Here is an 18,823-nt window from a genome sequence, read left to right as displayed (position 1 = left end):
AGTCTCTCCTCCTCCCCCGTCATCTGCTCCTGTGTGCTCTGGTCAGATATATCCTTCTCCCGAAGCTGCAGATTCAGTGCCATCCTTTGAGATAAGTTCTTCTCGGGGGAGGGGCAGTTAGCTAGGAAGCTTATGGACAAATAAGTAAGTTCATGTTAAGGGGAGAGAAACCACTTAGAAAAGGAGAGTGAAAAGAGTTGCATTGCTCAAAGACTAGAATCATTGTCACTGAATTATACATGTAGAAGCCCTGGAGTTGATGTATTTGTGTGTGTGTGTGTGTGTGTGCTCATCAACACCACTAAGTAAAAACTTATTTAGGATGAAAAATGGGCAAAGCATCTGAATAGACAAGTTCTCCAAAGAAGTTACACAGGTGGTCAGTAAGCCCAGGGAGAGACGCTTAGTATTATTAGCCACTTAAAGGAATACAAATCGAAACCACAGTGACCAAAAGGGAACTGGCATGCCTCTATTAATATCGCACAGTTATAAGAGACAAAGAGGGATAATACTTAATAACAGAAAACCTATTTATCAAAGAAAGATAAGGGTTTTTAAAAATCATTTTATTGGGGACTCATACAACGCTGATCACAATCCAGACATCCATCCATTATGTCAAGCACATTTATATATTTGTTGCCATCATTCTCAAAACATTTGTTGTTGTTGTTTGCCCAGTCCCCTCTGTGTCCCATTAGCTCCCAGCGGGGATGTTATCCTTTGGGCATCGCGTGCCAGCGTGGGGCCCAGTCTGACTCTCTCTTCCTCCCTCCCAGCCTGCCTCCATGTGGGTGTGGCATGCTGGCCCCTCTCTACAACCTGCTCTTCACCACACCCACTTCCAGGTAGGGGGTTAGTTTGGCTCTGGTTGGGGCCAATAAGTATATTTTATATGCACCTAACAGCAGCCCCAAAATATATGAAACAGACACCAGCAGAACTGAAGAGCAGATAGAAAGCGCTACAGTAATAAAGACTTCAATACGTTAGTTTCAGTAATGGCTAGAACCTCTAGATAGACGACTAATAAGGAAATGGAGAATTTGATGGATAGCTAGATAGTCATAGAGCACGCTATCCAACAATGGCAGAATATACAATCTTCTCCAGTACACATGGATTATTCTCTAGGATAGGCTATATGTTAGGTTACAAAACACGTCTCAATAAATTTGAAAAGATTGAAATCATACAGAGTATATTCTCCACAGAGAAATAAAATACAATCAAAACTAGAAGTTTTATAAATAATGTGAAAATTAAACAGACCACTACTAGCTAGATCAAAGAAGAAATCACAGGAGAAATTAGAAAGTACTTAGAAATGAAAGCACAGCATGGCTCAGTGAAGGCAGTGCTCAAAGGGAAATTTGTAACTGTAAATGCCTACATGAAAAATGAAGCAAGATCAAAATCTAATAATATAACTTTGAAAAAGAAGAGCAAACGAAACCCTAAGCTACTAGAAGTAAGGCAATAATAAAGATTAATGATACATACAATGGAATATTATTCAGTCACAAAGAGAAAGTTCTTATGCATGCTGTGATAAGGATGAACCTTGAAAACATTATAATACATTAGCTAGATTAAATACAAAAAGAACAAATATGGTACGAGTCCAGTTATATGAAATGTCTAGAGTAGGCAAATGCCTAGAGAAAAGCTTATTAGGATTACCAGAGGCTGGGTGTAGAGGGGACTAGGAAGTTGCTACTACTAAGGAATTATGGGTACTGAGGGCATTGGAAGATAGCGGTGATGCTCATACAACATGTTGAGTATAACTAATGTTTGTGAATTTTGCGCTTAAAAATGATGAGCTAGCAAAACAAAACAACAAATACATACAATTAGATACTGCTTTACATCTAGTGGTGCTGTGGGTTAGGTGTTAAGCTGTTAATGCAAAGTCATTGGTTCAAACCTGCCAGCCTCTCCTTGGGAGAAAGATGAGGCTGTTTTTCTTGTAAAGATTTACAGTTTTGTGATACCAAGGGCTCAATAGAAAGTAACTGTCTAGAAAAGAATGACAGCAACATATGTACAAATATGCCTGATGGAATTGATGTATGGATTATAATGAGCATTGTAAGAGCTCTCAATAAAATGATTTTTAAAAAGATGTACCATTTTGGAAGCCTCACATAAGGTTGCAATGAGTTGGAATCACCTGGCTAGCAGTGGATTTGGTTTGGGTTTAGGAGGACTCTAGTAACAAAAGTAACTGATAAAAGGTGAATTTTGCATCCTTTTACGTGACCCGTGAGAAAATAAAGTGATACCACTGCTATGGAAAATAGTCGGAAGCATAGAGTTAACCACCCCAAACCAGTTGCCAATAATCAATTCTGATACATGATGACTCTTCATGGTCTGGTATAGAGCTATATTCACTCCATAGGGTTCCAGTGTCTGTGATCTTTGGAAGTAGATTGCTAGGTCTTCTGAGGTGTATTTGAACCACCAACTTTTTGGTTAAAAGCTGAGCTTTTAACCATTTGCACCACTCAGCAATTCTACTCCCTGTTGTTAGGTGTCATCAAGTTGGTTCTAACTCATAACACCAAAGCAAAACTCTGCCTGGTCCTGCACCATCCTCAAAACTTCTTTATTTGAGCCCATTGTTGCAGCCACTGTGCCAATCCATCTTGGCGAGGTCTTCCTCGTTTTCGCTGTCCCTCTACTGTACCCAGCATGATGTCCTTTTTCAGAGACTGCCTTTTCCTGATAACATGTCCAAAGTAGGAGACTTGTAGGTATAATCAAGGAATATGTCCAAAGTAGGATCAACCCAGATGCCCCTCAGCTGAATGGGTACTACGGCACATTGGTGGTACAGTGGTGAGAGTAGCAGCCTTCCATACCCTCCCTAGACTGATGTTTGATCATGAGACATGCTGTCACGTGGGTGAGTCTTCGAAACAGTATGCTAATTAAAATAAGTCATTCATAAAAGAACCACATATTATATGATTTCATTTATATGAAGTTCCAGAATGGGCAGATCTATAGAGACAAAAAGGGGACTAGTGGCTGCTTGGGCCTGGAGGAGATGGGGAACTAGGAATATGGGAATAACAGATAATGGGTGTGGTTTATTTTAGAGGGGATGAAAATATTTTGAAATTAGCTGTGGTATGATTGTGTAATCCTGATGATGCTGAAACACACCAAATTCCATCCTCTGAATAAATGAATTATATAGAAGTGAGTTGTTTCTCAGTAAAGTTATTAGTAGTTAAAGTAGGTATCACTGGTGTTGTTTCTGGCGTGTTGCCTTTGCTCCACTTTAAACTAAACCCACTACCATCAGGTCGCTTCTGGCTCATATTGACCCTAGGTGAGATCTTGGAGACAGAAACTTTACAGGAGTAGATGGTTTCATCTTTCTCAGTGGAGCGGGTTGGTGGGTTTGAACCATTGACCTTTCAGTTAGCAGCAGCCCAGTGTGGATCCCACACCCAGCTGGGTGCCTTAATTTATGTTAAAAAACAGGAAAAAAAGCCAACAGCCATCTTTATATGGCTTGACTAGGTTCACTCTTGCAGGCAAACCTAAAGCTATTACAGATCACTACACTGCAATGGAGTGAATGTTGCGACAGAGTAAGTCATGCGTTCTTTACCACTGTGTATAAAAGTTATGTTTACAGTGTCTGCAGTCCATACAGTGTGCAGTAGCTTTATGTTTGAAATACTGTGATGTGAAGATGTGATACAGAGACATGAAGTGAGCTCATGCAGTTAGAAAAATGGCCCCCATAAGCTTGCTTGACATGGGGCTGCCACAGACCTTCCGTTTGTGAGACACACCGTTTCTGGGAACACAATAGAATAAGGTTTACCTGTGTATATGTTTGCTCCTTCTGCCATTTTACCCTATAGGAATTATGATGTTTCTCTGAATTTGTAGAGTAGGAAGATGTACCATACCCTTTCTTCTGGGCATTGATAGATGAATACTGACCACTTCTTCTTGGTTTCTCCATCACTTTAGAAATGTTAAACCTACCACAAGGCTGAGAAGCGCTGGAGGCTGAAAATTCTAATATGTGCAGTTTTTTAGCTAGTTAATTACAGATTTTAAAATCGTGTTTATACTGTATTTGTTTCAGTCATCATTGACTCTTCTTTATGGTAGGGAAGCCCTAGCTCTCATCCTCCCTACTCTTAATTCCATGGTGGTGTTGTAGTGCAGGTTTGTCCAAACAAGTCATCCTGCGCACACTGTCACCACTGTCAGGACTCAATAAATGTTGTTCATAAGCAGTGTACCGTCATTGTATTTTCTATAAATTTGTTTCCCCCCCTAGAGTTAATAATGCTTCTTGATTTTTTTTTTTAACTCTTTACTGTTATTTTCCCCCATGTGCTCCAAATGCCTTGAACATACAAAAAAACATGTCATTCTCCCCGGTCCCCACTCTGTTTTTGCTGGAACCCGCACTCCTTGAGCTCATGGGTTCCCATTCCTTTGTGGAACGGTGGCTCTCTGTGCCTGCACCTTCTGTAGGCCCGAGACTGGCCTCTGCTGCTAAGCAAAGGTAAGCCTGTTTTCTAAGACCTCGTGTCTTCTTCAAGTACACTCTCGTTTAAGTGAAGCCTGTCTTCTGCCAGCTTTCCAAGAAAGAATGTATGGACAATAAACTGGAGACTTTGCATGTGTAAAAACAACACACTATGCAATGCCCATACTTAATAATTCCAACCACTGACATTGGCAGTGATTTTCCTGAGGATTTTGAGGGCCTTGCTTTGCTGTCCACTGGAGCCTGCTGTTGCAGTTGAGATGCCTATTGGCATTTTGGTTTCTGTTGCTTAATGTATAGGGTGGCTGTCCAGCCAGGACACTTGAGCTGTGCACCTGACAGAATACGAGTACTACGGACGTAAACCAAGACCCTCTCAGATAAACTGGCAGCATGGTCATCGTCTATAGATGGCTGATTTTTCCTCTATGAAAATACTTCGGATCTTCTCTTTACCCCTGATGTTTTGTTTCGTGATAATGCACTAGATCTTTGTAGACTCATTCTTAGCTTTCAAATTTGAAAATTTAAATTATTTCGTTAGTAATTTTCTGTCAGACTTTGTTAGTTAAATGTTTGACTCTCTTGATTTTCTTGTAATTTTTTTCTTTCAAATAAACAAAGAGGATTCTCTCTTTTGCCTTTAGCTTTTTAGCTGAGATTCTTGTACATTTGCCTTTTGGTTCTTCTGGGGGTTTTGTTGTTTGTAGTGTTTTGTGTTTAATGTATTATTTTCTTTCTTTTTTTTAAATCATTTTATTAGGGGCTCATACAACTCTTATCACAATCCATACAGACATCAATTGTGTAAAGCGCATTTGTACATTCTTTGCCGTCATCATTCTCAAAACATTTCCTCTCCACTTAAACCCCCGGCATTAGGTCCTCATTTTTCCCCTCCCTCCCCGCTCCCCCTTCCTCATGAGCCCTTGATAATTTATAAATTGTTATTTTGTCATATCTTGCCCTGTCCAACATCTCTCTTCACCCACTTTTCGGTTGTCCATCCCCCAGGGAGAGATCACATATAGTTCCTTGTAATTGGTTCCCTCTTTCCTACCCATTCTCCCTCTACCCTCCCAGTATCGCCACTCACACCACTGGTCCTGAAGGGATCATCTGTCCTGGATTCCCTGTTTCCAGTTCCTTTCTGTACCAGTGTATACCCTCTGGTCTAGCCAGATTTGCAAGCTAGAGTTCGTATCATTTTCTTATAGAGAAGTGTGTGTTCTCTCACCTCTCTGGGCATACCCACTTAGGTGTTCTTACTTTTTCTAGTAAGGGATCTTTTCTTCTCTGCGGTAGCCTTGGTGATGTAGCGGATTGCCAGTTGGGCTGCTCACCACAAGGTTAGCTGTTAGAAACTACCAGCAGCTGCAAGGGGGAAGGTGGGCTTTCTACTCCTGTGAAGAGTGGTAGTCTCAGACGGCCACAGGAGCAGCTCCACCCTGCCTTATAGTGATGCTATGAGTCAGGACCACCTTGTTTGGTGAGCGTGGTTTGAATTTTATTCTCTGCGTTGTATCTTGGAGTCCATCATTTCTACTCACTTTGGCGTATGCTAGGTGCTTTCCTGTTAAGGTCAATGCTATTTAAGAGATATCAAAGAGTTAATGTGGAATTTCTGAACGTGGACAGTGTTTTAGCTGGTGGGATTCCTTGATCCACCTCTCAGTTGGAATACCCTCCCAGGCCAAAACATGGACATCTTGTTTTCAAAGAAAAGAGTACCCCTATCCATTTTCTCCAGGAAGGATTCTGCTACGCACCTGTCTAGAAAATTGCATATCTAGGGGCTAACATTGTTTCAGTAGAGTGGGGCAGGGGACAGAAGGTCCTAGAGATTAGCCTTTTCCTAGAACCTCATCGTTTCCTTCTTCTGTGCGTGATGTCTTTTTGCTTAGGGCTTCTGTGGTTCGGTTTATCCAGAGAAGAAGTTTCTCCTGGTGAGAGTTGACTGTGTGGACAAGGCAGAGGGCTTGATGATCCTGCCTCCCTGCTTCTCCCATCTTCAGTGGTATCTACTGCTCTGAGTGCTGGCCCTCACCTGGAGTCCGCGAGGCGACATTGTTTCCACCCTCCCCTTCATTCACTCCTCTATTCCCTTACCATCTTTGCAGAGTTTCTGAAAACCTGCTCTCGTTAGCGCTCCCTTCCTCTTCTTTCTTGTGGGTTAACACATTTATTTCATTCCTCTGATGTCTTTAAAGGAGTTGAGAAGGGAGACAAGATAAACTTGTGTGTTCTGTGTGCGGTTTTTCACTGATTTTGGAATCCTTTTTTCCCTAGGCAAAGTGTGTTAAGTGCTGCTTAGGCTTTGAATAGTCTTCAGTGCTGTACCTCCTGCGTGTTCTAGGTGAAATAGGCTGACCAAGAAACCTAATTCCATCAATGTCGTTCCTGTAGAACTAGAGGCAGTGAAACCTTTCTGAGTTCACAACTCTTAGAGGCATTGTAATAGAGTAGAACACACACATTTCATAAAACTACTGATTCCAAGTCATGAGAAAATTACTGTCAAGATTGTGTTACCATTGTCAAAATAAAAGATTCTGATCACTAACAGAAACTAGAACATTTGTGGATAATGTTCATAAAGTTAAGTTTACATTAAAATTGAACTCAGAGACAATGAAATTCACCAGCCAATATTCTGAAACCTCATTTTCCAGCAACTTTTGCTTGAAAGCTGTATTTTTAATGAAATTAAAACCCAATGATAATAATAGTTGTGGGGAATAGTGTAGCCATGGGAATAGTTGGTTTAATTGTGTTTCTTTTTGTTGTTGTTGCTTTCTCTTTCCTACCTTGGACACAACAGGGTCTCATAAACATCGCACTGAATAGACTGTATTTAGTCAGGTAGATCAATAATCAGGGAAAACACGGGAATAGTGGAAATACAGCCCAGCAGCTGTAAAATGCACAGAATGCTTGAAAGTGAGTGTTGGGATGTGTGACTCCAGGCTTTAGGAAGGGCCTGTGGCCTTTCTGCCAAAGGCTCGCCCTTGTGCAGGGGCGGCCTTCCATATGAGCACTTGCTTCCTCGTAGCCTGGGCTGACCCTTTCTCAAGGGCTCTGAGATGATTAGGAAAACCAGGAATGGTAATCTCTACTGTGTCTGGAACAAGGTAAGGGCAATGAAATGCAGTTGTTCCATTATTTTTCTTCTTTTTGATAATTTTCTTTTGCCTCTTCCTCTTCCTTTTTAAAAAAAATTACACACACATACACACACACCACCACCACCACCACCACCCAACCCTACCCCATCCTTTCATTTGACAGATTATTGACTAGGAACTAGAAGCCCATTTTTGCTTAGCCTTCAGGGCAGCTGTTTACAGAGTAGCAGTGTTACATAGGTTTACTGTGTCGTATGTCTGTGTAACACTGGATTTGGATCTTGTATTTAGCTGCCAGAAGTGACTGTGATGAAGTAGGAGAGATAAACTGATAGATTGACTGCCAGAAAGATGTTGGGAATCAATCAGATAAACAGGACAGAGAAATAGCTTGCTGTTTTCTAGTGATAATAAACCAGTGGCCTCTGGTCCCTGCATTTTTAAATGTAATTGCTGTGGTAATAATATCCAAAATAAGCAAGTGAGAGTCACCACAGGAGGGTTTTTAATTGTGATTGAAATATCTTTTTCCCTTTTGCAATAAAGAGTCACCTTAGGAGAGTGAACGTACTCACACATTTGTTTTACTGCTTCCAGTGCCGCCTTACATAAACAAATGAGATATGGAACGTGAACTACTTTTATAGGAACTTATCCCTCCCACCGGCTTCAGCTATTTCGCCCGGTGAAATACCTATATCACTACCATACCTTCCCGACAAAATAATTACTTATTCTTGTGATAAAACAAGTTTGGAAGTCAAACTTGTATTATTGACAAGTGATTTCAGGACCTGGTATATTTTTGTGTCTTACCTTAGGTTTTTTTTTTTTTTTTTAATCTTTGTTCCTATTTCTCTGCATGATAGCATTAGTGGTGGAGATGTGATGCCAAGTTTTATTATGGTAATTTAAAATCCCTCTCCACTAAGGTTTAACTTTGAAATGCACTGCCTTCTCTTCATCTAGGACTTTAAGATCCAGCGTGAATCCCTAAGTCTGAGACAAGTATAGATTTAGACTTGGATTGCATGCAACCCAGGCTGAAGAAGCGTTTGCCTGGGGTCGGTTGTGTGGATAGAGAACCTGGTCCCTCTTCTTGTGTTTGCTGTGTGTGTAGATGACTTTTTTTGGTTGCCTCTTACGATGTTTGCAACTGTGCATGTGTTAGTGGCATATCTGGTCAAATCACTAGATGGTGGGCAGGTACAGAAAGGCTGCATTTTAAATATACTCAATAAAAGCTTTTGCCTAAGGAAGACCTTCCTGCCTGCTGAAGGTTATAGGTCAGAAATTAACCGTGTACCATTATCCAATTGGTGAGAAGCTGATGGGTTTTCCTTCTTGCCACACAGCCCTTCCTACCTGACCTTTTAAAGATTCTCCATCGATATCGATGGGGTGGACAAAACTAATCATAAAAACAATGAAGGGAGCGTTCCACGCTCATTGATCCATTTGAAATGAACTGCAGAACAATAAGTCTTCCAAATGGACTTGTGTTTGCAGCTATTGCCACACCATCTTTTTAAAGACATATAAATATGAAAGGGTTAATGGGAATTCAGTCATGCTCTCGCCACCGGGTTATCCCTTATTGATTGTAGTTTTAGAGCTGCCACTGTGCCATTCAGAATTCCTACTGTGCCCTTTTAGAAGGCAGCCAGCTCTGGGCGATGGTAAATAAATCAGTCACTCTGCTTCCCCGATAGCTCCTTCGAGAACTCATAGAGCGGAAGACCAGCTCCCTGGACCCCGATGATCAGGTGGCCGTGGGAAGGTAATGTACATGAGACTTTGTGTTCTTGCCGCTGCTAAGACAGCCAGTCCATTGATTGGCGACAAGGTTCTGTTCAGACTTTTGTAAGTTGGTTCTGATGTAAGTTGACTATTTCTTTTTTGGTTAGTTTTCATTATTATTGCCCTGTGCCCTCAGTCTCTTTATACATCTAAGCTTTATTTGTCTTTAGGGGCTGCAGACAAGCTTAACGTTATATGCATTACTAATGATAAGATGTTTAAAAAAAAAAAAGACGTTTGTAAGTGCAAGTCGTTCTAAGTCCAGGACCACCTGTCTAGGCTGCTTTCAGGATAATCTGTAGTTATTTTCTCCCTTTGAGTTTCCTGAATTCTGCCTCAGAGGCAGTTATTGGCCCTATAGTGATACGAGTTACACCAGAGAGTAAGAAAAGACAAAGGGACAGAAGTCCTAATGCACAGTTTGAAAAGAGATTAGAAGACACCTAGTTCTAGGGCTTGTTTCCAAAGTCCACGGCATGCTCTTCGCTGTCTGGTTTGGGCAGTGATCAGATCCGTATCTTTTTACTGACCAGCAAGTAAAAAGTAGTCCCCCAACTGTGCGCTCTCCTCTGTCAGAATGTGGCCCTGTGTACAACAGGTTCCTGGCTCATAGTCGAGCCTGCTTTGTGAGCGCCTGCCCTAATTTAGACCTCCACCTCTTCAGTAAAAGCTTCGGCACAATTAGAAATGGGACGTGGCAGCATTACCCAGATGTCAGGGCAGAATGTAAAGTAGTGAAGGAAGGCTCTTGTGTGGGTGCTTCATCGTGGGGTTGGGAAATAAAAAGGGCGTTGAGAGTGCCACCTAATGAATAGTGTACATTTGAATAGCCATGAGCCATCATTCGCAGAAGCATGAAAGGGAACAAAAGCTGCAAGTGCCAGAGCGCTCTGAGAAAGCAGTGGAAAATGTTGGTGGATAAAATAGTTTTATTTGAATAAAACATTATTTGAATTTTAGGGCAGCATGTTGTTGATATTTTGTGCATCTCTGGGATGTTACAGAGAGCTACTCGCTATAAATTTAATGTGATAGAGCAAATTGCATTTAAGTGGTGATTATATTGTACATTTATCTGACTTTACAATAAAATAGATTATGGTAATTAAGATTATATTAAGATTACAGTAATTGGATTTCCCCAGATTTCACCCACCCCCCCATACTGAGTTTCATTGTATAAATCAGGTAAGATGACTGGCTGCTGCTATGCGGCATTTATCTTTTTTAAAAAACATTTGTTCATATAAGCAATTGATGGAGATTTTCTTAGTCCAGTATCCTTCCTTTGAAAAATTAATTCCTTATCTAAAATGATTATAGACTATGTGAATCGTGTTTGGATCCTGGTTCAAACAAACCAACTGCAAAATTGAAACAATCCAGGAAATTTAGAGACTGACTGGAAATTTGATAGTGATGGATTAACTTCTTTTTATCATAATGGTATTGAGATTATATTGGGGGAGAAGTCCTTAACCAACATATTTACAGATGAAAGGAAAATAAAATAACTTTAAAACTAACATCAACAGTGGATGATTATTTTTAAATTAGTAAAAATTAAGAAAGTTACAAGAAAAAGCACTTGGAAGTTAGTTAGCAAAGAGAAAATGAGCTATAAAGAGTTCATGTATTCTAACCAAACAGTAGTAGCAACATCAATAATAAAACGTGTTTCACAGCTCACATTAAAAGAAAATCCCCACTTATACTGTTCCGTGGGTTTTTCTGCAGACTGGTAGATTCAGTGCTTGTCACTGCAACCCCAAATGTAACGGAGCATTGTTAACCAAATTTGCTGTCCAATTTCCCAGCTGCGTCTTATTGTTGTTGTTGGTTTTGCAATTGCACAAATCCTCTTCACTTAGTTCTTTGGCTCTAGACCACCTTGAAGAACTTGATGTTGGCTGTTGATTTCCTTCTGCAGGCTTGTTAGTGAGCAACATTCTAATTTGTCAATGGCTCTAACAATCTGTTAGTGATGATACATAACATTGCTGTGACTCTCCCAGGCAGTGGCTTGCAATCCAGAAGTTAAGAAGCAAAATCCACAAGAAGGTAGACAGGAAGGCCAGCAAAGGACGAAAGCTTCGGTGAGTGGTTATTTTCATTTTAGAAAATTAGCATACTTTGCATCTCTTCTTTGGGCATTGTGAACATTATGTAATTTTTCTATAAGTCTGCCTTCAAGGGTCCAAAAAAACCCAAACATGATTTGAGACTTTTGGGGGAGAATTCATTTTCCTGACTCTAAACATGGAAATACTATATTGGTTGCTTTTTGTTCTATTGTTTTGAATGGGTGAATGAAGTAATTATGTACTTTTTTTTTTTCCCACGGAAGAGAAATACAAGAAAGAAAAGACAAAAGTAGTTGAAATTATGTTAATATTAAACAATGATTTATATAGAATTATATAAGATTTTTATTGTAAAGTTTTATTTAGAACATGAGAAAGCTTCCAAGAGTTCATGGAAAAAGAGAATGAAAAGACCATGGAATTTTTCCATGACTTTTTTGAAGCACTGTTAAAAGGAATATATTGGCCCATTTTTCATGATGCTCTATATGTACACAGTATGCTCCAGAAGCCCATTCACTGCCACTGAGTCAATTCTGGCTCATAGTGACCCTCTAGGACAGAATAGAACTGTTTCTGTGGTTTCTGAGACTAAAAGCCTCATTTTTCTCCTAAAGAGTAGCCGGTAGTTTGAACTACTGATCTTGCAATTAGCAGCCCAATGGTTAATCCTCTATGCTGTTATGCTGAGAAAATGTAAATGAAGAAAATGTAAATGAAGAGGATGTTAGCAGTGTGCTTAAATGAGATGAGGAATGGAATATTTGAAATGAGAAATTGTGGACATTTCTGGCTACAAGAAAACCCTCGGCCATGGGAACTCTTGTAAGAAGTCTCCTAAGTAAACAGACCAAAGAAGGAGAAAGAGTCAGAATGAACATTTCTATACTTAAAGTTTATGTGTACCACACACACACACACACACACACACACACACACACACACACACACACACACCCTATGTATGTACGTGTATATATTACACAAAGCCTCGGTGTCAAAGAAACTGCTTGTAATCCAAGTGCATGCTGAAACAACCGTACACTTTTTGTTTTAGGACTCGTGTAGGCAGATCGCTAATTCCAGGTCCTTATTTTAGAACCTGTGATCACTAAATTTCCCTTCAACGGGTTGGGTCTGTCTCGTCTTTGAAGACCTTAGGGAAACAGATTTTACAACAAATTTTAGTAGTTAGCCAAACACATCGTATAATGTTTCTTTAACCCAAAGAAGTGCAAAGTAGCTTTTCATTATCTTTAGATTCAGAGTCACTCCTTTGAACTGAGGTTAAATCACTAATTTATTTAACTTTTTCACACATGTAAAATTTTACATCTTCATATTTCTCAGCTTAATTTTAGTATAATGCTTGAAGACTTAGACTTGGGCTAGTCCACCTGAGTTCGAATCCCAGTTTTGACACTGAATAGTTGTTACTTTGGGCAAGATACTTAAACTCTCGGTGGCATTTTCCTCTTCTGTCAAACAGCGATTCGAATAGTGCCAGCCTGGTTGTGTTGCTGTGAGGAGTGAAGGGGAGTCGCTGTGTTTTAGAACAGTGCTGGGCACACAGTGAACCCTCCACTCTATGAACACCTGTACTGAATCACCATTGCGGTTATTAGCCCCAGACTGCATCAGCCCCTGCTCTAGCTCTCACTTACTCTTACGTGCACTCACTCCCTGCGCCTTGTCTCCTCTGCACCTGCCTCAGGGATCCCAAAATAGTGTTACCTGATAGTGCTTTGTAAGCAATCAGGAAGAAGGAGTGCCTTTTTCTTTGATTTTGAGTTTGGGTTTTTTTAACTCCAGTACTCTGCTTTTAAAATTAATAGCTTTGTGAGGGCTTCAATGTTCTCTTGGGGGAAGAGCCCAGGATTGTCAATCAGAAGACTTGGGTTCAAATCCTGGCTCTGCCTGGCTGTATGCCTCTGGTGTTCTTTATTCTCTGAGCTTTACTTTTCTTATTTACTTAGTGGTGACAATAGTCCCCGTTTAGAACAATTGTTTGAAGATTCAATGAGATGGTGTGTAATGTCTGGCATGGTGGGCATTCAAAAATATTCATTTCTTTGTCTTATCTTGTATTTGTCTGTGGAGATTTCTGTTGCAGATAGAGGCTTTTCAAGAGAAAGGAGAGGGGAGAGAGCCATATCTATATTATTGTTCTTTTATGAAGTTAAGAGACAAATAATTATATTTGTAGGCCCCTTGAGGGCAAGAATTGTGTTGCTTTATCTTTTCAGACAATTCCAAACTTATTATCTAGGGTAGTGCTTGTAGACATTAGTCAGCCAGAAAATGATTTTAGACGATTATGATAGCAGTAGAATTGAAGTACTCATCGGGTAATGAGAAATGGTTGTAACTGTAAACATGAAACAGATTAAGAAACCTGGATGAGCACAGAGAAGTCAGCACTGTCGGAGCCTGGCAGATCACTGAGGAGAATGTGGGCCCATTGCTTCCCAAACCAGAGTTGTTATTGATCAAGGTGAAAGGTAAAACAGGGTTTTATTTGAATAGCAACTGCTTTTCTTATATTAATTGATTCAGTTAACCTCATTAAGCTATTCAGCAGAGCATATGTCGGTGAGATTATATGAGGATGCTTAAAAACATTTATGGAAAAATAGAATTAAAAGATAATGGAATTTTTCCACGAACCTTTTGAAGTTCTGGTTCTTGTAGCATTTGATAGTGATTAAGGTCCTCACAACCCCCATATGCAGAAGCATTTAAATAATATTTTAGCAACAGGTAGGCAGGAGACAGATATTAAATAGGACCAAACATTAATATGGAAGAAATGGTGTGAGTATTCCCCTGTTCTAGGAACCATGCTAGATTTTGAGTAAAACCCAGTCTGTCCTCAAGAAGCGTTTCACCGGCATGGGAGAGCAGACAGTAAGCACTGTGTGGTGAGGGGAGGGTGGCCATAATCCTGAAGTGGGATTATCTGTCACAGATTAGAGGAGACGACAGAGACATTGCAGCAAAGTGCAGTGTGCATTGAATCCTCACTCTTGAGAATGCAGCCACCACGAGGAAGATTTTCTACTAGATGCTACCTCCACTCTGCATCTTTACAGGCTAGCAAGTCTTGTGAAAGCAAAAAGAACTTTAGTAAAAACACAGACTTGTGAGAGTGCATGCCCATTTTGGGAACTACAAGTAATGTATTGTGGCAGAGACTGAATGTGAGTGCGGGGGACTAGCTAGAGCTGAAGCTGTGTGAGTATAGGCAAGTGCTAGACCATGAAGGGACAAGCATTTTATATTTCAGTCAGTCAATGATAGTGAGTCACTGAAAGATTTTAAGCAGAGGAATGTTGCATCATATATGCATCTTTGAAAGATAATTAAAGAGGTTTTATAGGAATGGATTAGGACTTTATGAGGATAGGGACTGGCGTGAATAGGAGATGATAGATTGAGAGGCATTTCTAAAGGTATGTCGTTGGTGCTTAGGAGTGACAATGTGAGTGAGGAGGTTAGAATGACTCCCATGATTTCTGAGGCCTGGGCGGACTGTGGTATCATTTACCGATATGTACATAGAGATGCTGCAAAGAGGAAATCATTGGGGGTTTTTTGAGGGGGAGAGTAAGTTCCAAATATGTTTAATTTGATCAAACCAATTTCAGAGATGTATTTTTGAGTTAAAAGAAGATGTAATTTTTTAAAAGATGCACATCTTTTTGGAACCAATTTAGTTGCTGTATCCCAAGAAGTATGTGGGAGAGGACCAAGAATACCCAGTGATGCGTCCAGCATTCCTGACCCTCTTCTTGTCCTCCTGCTCAGTGACTCCTCCTCCTCGTTCTTCTTCCCTGCTTCCTCTCTCACATATGTGCACACGTGCTCGATGCATCAGAGAGATCAAGCCAGATAGGGGATTTATATCTGTGATGATATTTCTCTAGGCGTGGGGTGCTGCGGGTTATTGCAGAAGCCCAGAAATCAAAAAAACCTTTAGAATTTCTGTCTAAACTTGCACTCTCTTGATTGGGTTATCTCATAATAACCTTTTGGAATACAGTTGATGCACCTGCAGAAGGTCATATGCAATTCCAGTTATTACATGCAGTGGGCATATGGGAAATACAAAATCACCGTGAGGTGAGCACCCCAGACAAGCTCGACCAATGAACAAAAGCTTGAAGAGAAATACTTTATCTTCATGGTCTCAAAGTTCTTTCTTCATGATAACCATCAGTTACTAAGGGAAAAACCACCTTTACAGTGAACTAATCCAGCAGATTTACTTTAGTCAGTTCCTCAAGATCACCTACACCAGCAACAAGACAGTCTCTACCTTTGTATCTTTAGTAAAAGGACATGGCATTGTCTAGTGGTGTCCTTGCCCAAAATGCGGTCTCAAACTCATCATGAGAAAACATCACACAAATCCAAATTGTGAGGAATTCTACAAAAGAACGGGCCTGCACTCATCGAAAGTGTCAAGGTCATGAGGCACAATGAAGGACAGTCACGGATGGCAGAAGACTAAGGACACACCCACCCATGTTGAGATCCTCTTGAATCCCGGAAAAGAAGCAGGGCACTGGGGAGACTGGTGAAATGGGAATCTGGTCTGCAGTGTCGCTCATGGCATGGTGCCAGCACTCATGTTCTGGTTTTGATGGTTGCGCTGTGGTTGTGTAATCTGTGGGGTGTATACTTGAAGTTTCTGAATTAATTTTCTCTTTCTTTTGTCCTTTGTACTCACCTGGCTCCTCTTGTGAATATGAATGTGAGGGACATAGAATCAGAGAGCAGCCTTTAGTAGAAGCAGCAGGGAGAGCTGACCGACATTTCTAGAGCTCTCACTGCCGGTGGTTGTGCGGAGCAGTCTAAGCACAGAGGCAGCAGGAGTGAAGCTCTGGCGCTAACCTGATTCTTCCACTTACTAGTTTGAGAACTTAGGCATCTTCCTTCTATATCTCTGTGCATCTGTTTCCTATCTGTGGAAAGTGCAGTCAGCAGAGTCACATCTCACAGAGTTGTCATGCAGATGAAATTAGCTCATTCATGTGAAGTGCTCAGATGGGAGCAGCATCCACCTGCACTGCATAACTAATAAGTAGTGAGCTGAGATTTGACCCTGTATTTGTGACTCCTAGGTGCTGAGGTGTTTTGGGGCCAGGACCACATGGCCCAGGCAGGCCCCAAAATGGCATTTTGGTTACCTTAGCACCCTGTCTTAAAGGATTAAATCAAGTGACCCTGGCTAATTGAGAGGATTATAAAGCCCACCCCTGAATTAGACCTCAGGAGAGCAGGTAGGATGTGTCACCAGCTGATCTCACTTGATACTAGAGCCTACTGGTGGGCAGTTTTTAGCACTCTGCTTGCAACGGGATGGAGAGAGATTTTCACAAATGTTACTGCAAAGATCAACATTATTTTGTGAAACAGTAGGTTGAGTGATAGCAGGGCAGGCCAGGACATCAGGCAGGATATGTCAACTTACTAATTGGATGCCGGAAAGTAAGTTATTTTAAAAAGTTAAAAATGTGGCTTTGGCATGTAATTATTGATTGTCAGTATTTTACCCAGCATTATACGTAAGTAAATTTGATCGTGATTTAATCAGCTCTTTTCTAAATTAATTAAATTTCAAGTCTTTAATAAGGAGATATTGTACTATGTTGGTCTATTTTCTGCAACAAAATTATATTCATTTTAGAGTAGTTAAGAGCTTTCCAGTGCTAAAACATACATATCGCCTCAGCAGCACTGAGAGGGTGGCATGAACAGTATTGCATAAACACACGTTACTAAGGAGTCTTTTTTTAATATGAGAACTTTGAAAGTCTGTCTTTCATCATGTAGTTAATAGTTATTAACTCTATTGCATTAAAGTATAAAGATACTATATTAAAAGTACCATCCAATAAAAAATAATATAGGAAACATACTTAATGTTTAATTCTCTAGAAGCCACCTTAAAAAGGTAAAAGGAAGCAGGTAAAATTAATTTTTATAATATTTCATATAAGGCAATATATCAAAATGTTTCAACATTTTACTATTGTGATACTTATTAGTGTTATATTTTACATTCACATTCCATGCCAAGCCTTCAAACTCTGATAAGTATCTTATAGATACGTGATAGAACATTGCGTTCTGAGGAGTCGCCTGCTAAGAGCTTAGCTGCATGTGCTGAGAGGCTACTGTATTAGATAGAACAACTGTGGAGTGTAAAGAGTTGATATTGTTTGTCCAGGAAGGGAATTTTACCTGCCTTTGGACACAACCAAGAATACTGTTCTTTTTTTTCCAAATGAACACGCATGGTTTGGTTTGTAAAGCCTAAGACATGATGATGCGTTTTATTAATGGTACTTATGCAGGGTTTTTACTCTGTTCTTTATAGGGGCTCTGTGAGGCCATGAGTTGGAACCAACTCGATGGCATCTAATAGCAAGAGTATATGTTATACAAAAGCAGATGGGTTGCTTGCATCTGTGTACTCTTAAACTTAGGTAGTAGTCTACATTGACCCACCCTGGGAGCTCCAGGTGGTGTCAGTATGAGCACTTAATTGCTAGCTGAATGGTTGGCATTGTGGGAGACAGGCCTGGCGATCTGCTCTGACAGATCACATCCTGGAAGATCACATCGTGGAGCAGTTCTATTCTGCACACATGGGGTCACCAAGACTTGAGATTGATAAGACCTTTGGGAAGGTATTTTGGCCAATCTTTCCATTTTTAGTATACATGCTTTTAGATTTAGTAATTTCACACATTGAAATTTATCCCATAGGCATATGATCATTACAGTTATAATTTTCCATATTTTACTTAATATAGTTTTCATCCATGCTTGAAGATCCTTGGCAACCAAGAAGAGTGTGACTATTATGTTAAAAAAGAAGAAATTCAAAAACAAACTTAGAAATAACTCACATATAAGACTTTTCATTTTGTCCTTATGTGATACAGTTTTAAAAAGTATGAGGGGAACTATAAGTTCTCATAAATAGATTAATTAAATTATAATACACTAACACAATGGACTGTCCCATAACCATGAAAAAACGTAGAATATGATAAATGCTTCATAGAAAAAGCACAATGAAGACTGTTAGGTATGTGATAATCCTGTTTTTATGTTAAAATACATACCAATGCATGGAAAATACTACAGCCAGGCTTAAAAGTTTTAATTAACAGTGATTATGTAAAAAAGATAGAACTGTGTGGAAGATTTTCAGTTCCCTATACCTTTCTGTGTATTTTTAAAAAAGGGTCCTCCCCAGGGAG

The 18,823-nt window shown here is 40.1% G+C and overlaps 1 protein-coding gene across 2 annotated transcripts in view; it reads left to right on the top strand.

The window, feature by feature from the left end:
• Positions 1 to 18,823, top strand: part of AATF (apoptosis antagonizing transcription factor) — a 107,009-nt gene that overhangs the window by 64,223 nt on the left and 23,963 nt on the right. For both annotated transcript variants that reach the window (XM_045299809.1, XM_004706984.2), the window contains exons 9-10: positions 9,375 to 9,442; positions 11,478 to 11,558. In XM_045299809.1, the coding sequence (XP_045155744.1) occupies positions 9,375 to 9,442; positions 11,478 to 11,558 (149 nt within the window). The remainder of the gene's footprint in view (positions 1 to 9,374; positions 9,443 to 11,477; positions 11,559 to 18,823) is intronic.

The sequence above is a fragment of the Echinops telfairi genome, unplaced genomic scaffold (assembly GCF_000313985.2).
Source record: "Echinops telfairi isolate 266 unplaced genomic scaffold, ASM31398v2 ScPeMD7_7458;HRSCAF=8496, whole genome shotgun sequence".
Taxonomy (NCBI): domain Eukaryota; kingdom Metazoa; phylum Chordata; class Mammalia; order Afrosoricida; family Tenrecidae; genus Echinops; species Echinops telfairi.
Note: the sequence above shows the minus strand (reverse complement) of the source record. Positions and strands in the feature narration are given on the sequence as shown.